The sequence below is a fragment of the Mandrillus leucophaeus genome, unplaced genomic scaffold, assembly GCF_000951045.1.
Source record: "Mandrillus leucophaeus isolate KB7577 unplaced genomic scaffold, Mleu.le_1.0 Scaffold94, whole genome shotgun sequence".
Lineage (NCBI taxonomy): Eukaryota > Metazoa > Chordata > Mammalia > Primates > Cercopithecidae > Mandrillus > Mandrillus leucophaeus.
In genome coordinates this window covers 1,566,678-1,569,789 of record NW_012110252.1, presented here as the reverse complement: position 1 = coordinate 1,569,789, position 3,112 = coordinate 1,566,678, and the positions used below count along the sequence as shown (strand labels likewise).

Genomic DNA, 3,112 nt, shown 5'->3' with positions numbered 1-3,112 from the left:
CTCTGTCACCCAGGCTGGAGTACAGTGGCATGATCTGGGCTCACTGCAACCTCTGCCTCCTGGGTTCAAGCAATTCTCATGCCTCAGCCTCCTGAGTAGCTGGGATTACAGGTGTGTGCCACCACACCTGGCTAATTTTTGTATTTAGTAGAGATGGGGTTTCACCATATGGTCAGTCTGGTCTCGAACTCCTGACCTCAAGAGATCCACCTGCCTCAGCCTCCCAAAGTGCTGGGATTACAGCGAGAGCCACCACACCTGGCCTACCTCCCAGATTTCTATGATGACTACATGAGATGGTGGTTTGGAAAAGCTCCTGACAATACGTCAAATACAGCTAGTTCAGCTCCCAAGCTCTCTGGAGCGAGGAGACAGGCCCTGGAAATCACCCTTGTGATGTAATCTCAGTGGTTTTGTGTCTTCCTATCTTCTCACTGATTCCTGAAATGTCCCCATCTGGAGACAGCACAAGTCTTATTTGGGGGCCAGCCTTTTCTTTACTCGTCTATGTAAATAACTATCTAAAGTGCTAGGGTTTAGATATATAATGTTTGTACATATTTAAGAGGTACATGTGATATATTAATACATGCATAGAATGTGTAACGATCAAGACAGCATGTTTAGAACATCCATCACCTTAAACATTTGTCATTTTCTTTGTGTTGGGGGCATTTCAAATCTTCTAGCTAATTGGAAATACACAATATATTGTTGTTGACTATAGTCACCCTACTGGGTTATCAAACACTAGAACTTATTTCTTCTATCTGACTGTATGTTTGTACCCACCTGTCTTCACCCCCCACCCTCCAAGATCTCTTACACAGTTCACAAAATGTAAGGAACATCTTTTGTTTTTGCCATCTACCAATGATTCTCCAAACTTCCAGTAACATATACAGCTGTTGAAGGAAGATATTTTATTTTTATTTTTATTTTTTTGAGACGGAGTTTTGCTCCGTCGCCCAGGCTGGAGTGCAGGGGCGCGATCTCGGCTCACTGCAAGCTCCGCCTCCCGGGTTCACGCCATTCTCCTGCTAGCTGGGACTACAGGCGCCCGCCACCTCGCCCGGCTAATTTTTTGTATTTTTAGTAGAGATGGGGTTTCACCGTGTTAGCCAGGATGGTGTCTCTCTCCTGACCTCGTGATCTGCCCGTCTCGGCCTCCCAAAGTTTTGAGATTACAAGCGTGAGGCACTGCGCCCAATCAAAGGAAGATATTTCTTTCCCATTGGACTTGAACCTGGGAGGATGAGAGGCTAGAAATGCAGTGGCCATTGTATCGCTATATGTGCCTGAGAAAGAGCCAGAGAGAGAGACCAGATCCTGATGACATCGTCTGACTCCTGAAGCCATCTGAGCCCAGAGCCTGACCTATTCTAGACGTTTCGATTGGATAAAGCAGTAACGGTCCTTTCCCTCAGTGCTTGGATTTTCTGTTACTTCAACTGAAAGAGTTCTAAGTAAAAAAGTGCTTGCCAGAGGAAGCAGGGAGGATGACTGGGGAGTGAGGGGGGCGGAGGGAGGGACTGTGGAGGGGTGGGGAGTGCTGATTTCAAGTTTCCAGTTTAACTTACTGTGCCATAGGCTCCCTTTCCAAGAATCTCACCCTTGGTCCATAGGATAGGTTCTTCAGACTTTAAACTATTTTCAGAAAATGTCATCTTTTCATTTGAGATGAGAAATTTCTCCTCCCTGTCATATATCCCGAGCCCATTACTATGCCTCTGGAAGAATGAGACAAAAGGAAAGATGACCATTAAACCAAGTCACTGGGATAGAGAGAAAGGGGTGAGAGTAAAGTCTTCTTTTCATGTTCCCGTCTGTGGCCACTCTTAAAGGTAACTTCTAGAGACACATCGTTCCCCCAAAATGACCACGTAGTGTATCTTAGCTGTGTACTTCAGCCTTGTTAATTATACACATTTTAAAACCACATCTTGCTCTGTATATTTTATAGGAGGAGATCTTAGGCCTGTTCATCTCAGGCCCCACATGAGCCTGCAGCTACTAACCACTGTCTTTTGAGAATGATCTTTCACAAGGTCCCTATCATGACAGAATATGTTAATGTGTGCCATCTCCTCAGCCCCCTAACCTCAACTCTCCTCAAAATTCCCATTATCATGGTCAACTTGCTCCTAAACACAGCCTAGTTCAGAAAGAGAAACATACGCAGAGCTGGACACATACATAGAGACACACATACTCATACACACATATTCATATGTGTGTTCACACAAATGTACACACACATAAACATAAATGATATATAATCCATAAACATACATGCACACATATACATCACATATATACATACACATATGTACTGAGAGATAATATATCAACCAACAATGGCCAGACCATATATAAAAATAGAACTCTGACCTACAGTGTGCAGCAACCAACCCAGGAAATCAACCCATTATCTACAGTAACCAAACCAGGAAGCCAGTTTACCATCTACAAGTCAGACTTGCAGGAAGTCAGACTAGTATCTCTAGCAAACAGTCCGGGAAGCTACGGGATAATTCTTTACCTTGTATGTTCTTCTGACCAACTATTTAAAATAATTATTCCTGGCTGGGTGCAGGGGCTCACGCCTGTAATCCGAGCACTTTGGGAGGCCAAGGTAGGTGGATCACGAGGTCAGGAGTTCCAAGACCAGCCTGGCCAAGATGGTGAAACCCCATCTCTTCTAAAAATACAAAAATTATCCAGGTGTGGTAGCAAGTGCCTGTAATCCCAGCTACTCGGGAGGCTGAGGCAGAAGAATTGCTTGAACCCAGGAGGCGGAGGTTGCAGTGAGCTGAGATCGCACCACTGCACTCTAGCCTGGGCAACAGAGCAAGACTCCATCTCAAAAAAAAAAAATATTCCTGATCCTGATACAGTGTGGATGTAGTGTACTATAACCTGAGTTAGCGTTCAATACATAATATTTCAGCTTAACTACTGTTTCTGTCTTTAAAATTTCAGTTTGGGAGGCTCGTGTACTTTAGTGAAAATGATAACAAAGAAAACTCGACTATCTGTTGATCTTCTTCCCCACTCCATGCCCACTCCCATGCCAAACAAAATTTTTTAAAATCTTATTTCAGGATTTTTG

General features: G+C 44.0%; 1 protein-coding gene across 1 annotated transcript in view; it reads right to left on the bottom strand.

Annotated features, from left to right (window-relative positions):
• The window catches only part of MAP3K19 (mitogen-activated protein kinase kinase kinase 19), a 73,077-nt gene that overhangs the window by 18,143 nt on the left and 51,822 nt on the right, over window positions 1–3,112 (bottom strand). Inside the window, exons 8-9 of the mRNA XM_011970310.1 lie at window positions 1,581–1,730; window positions 793–905 (exon numbers count right to left, since the gene is read on the bottom strand). Of these exons, the coding sequence (XP_011825700.1) occupies window positions 793–905; window positions 1,581–1,730 (263 nt within the window). The remainder of the gene's footprint in view (window positions 1–792; window positions 906–1,580; window positions 1,731–3,112) is intronic.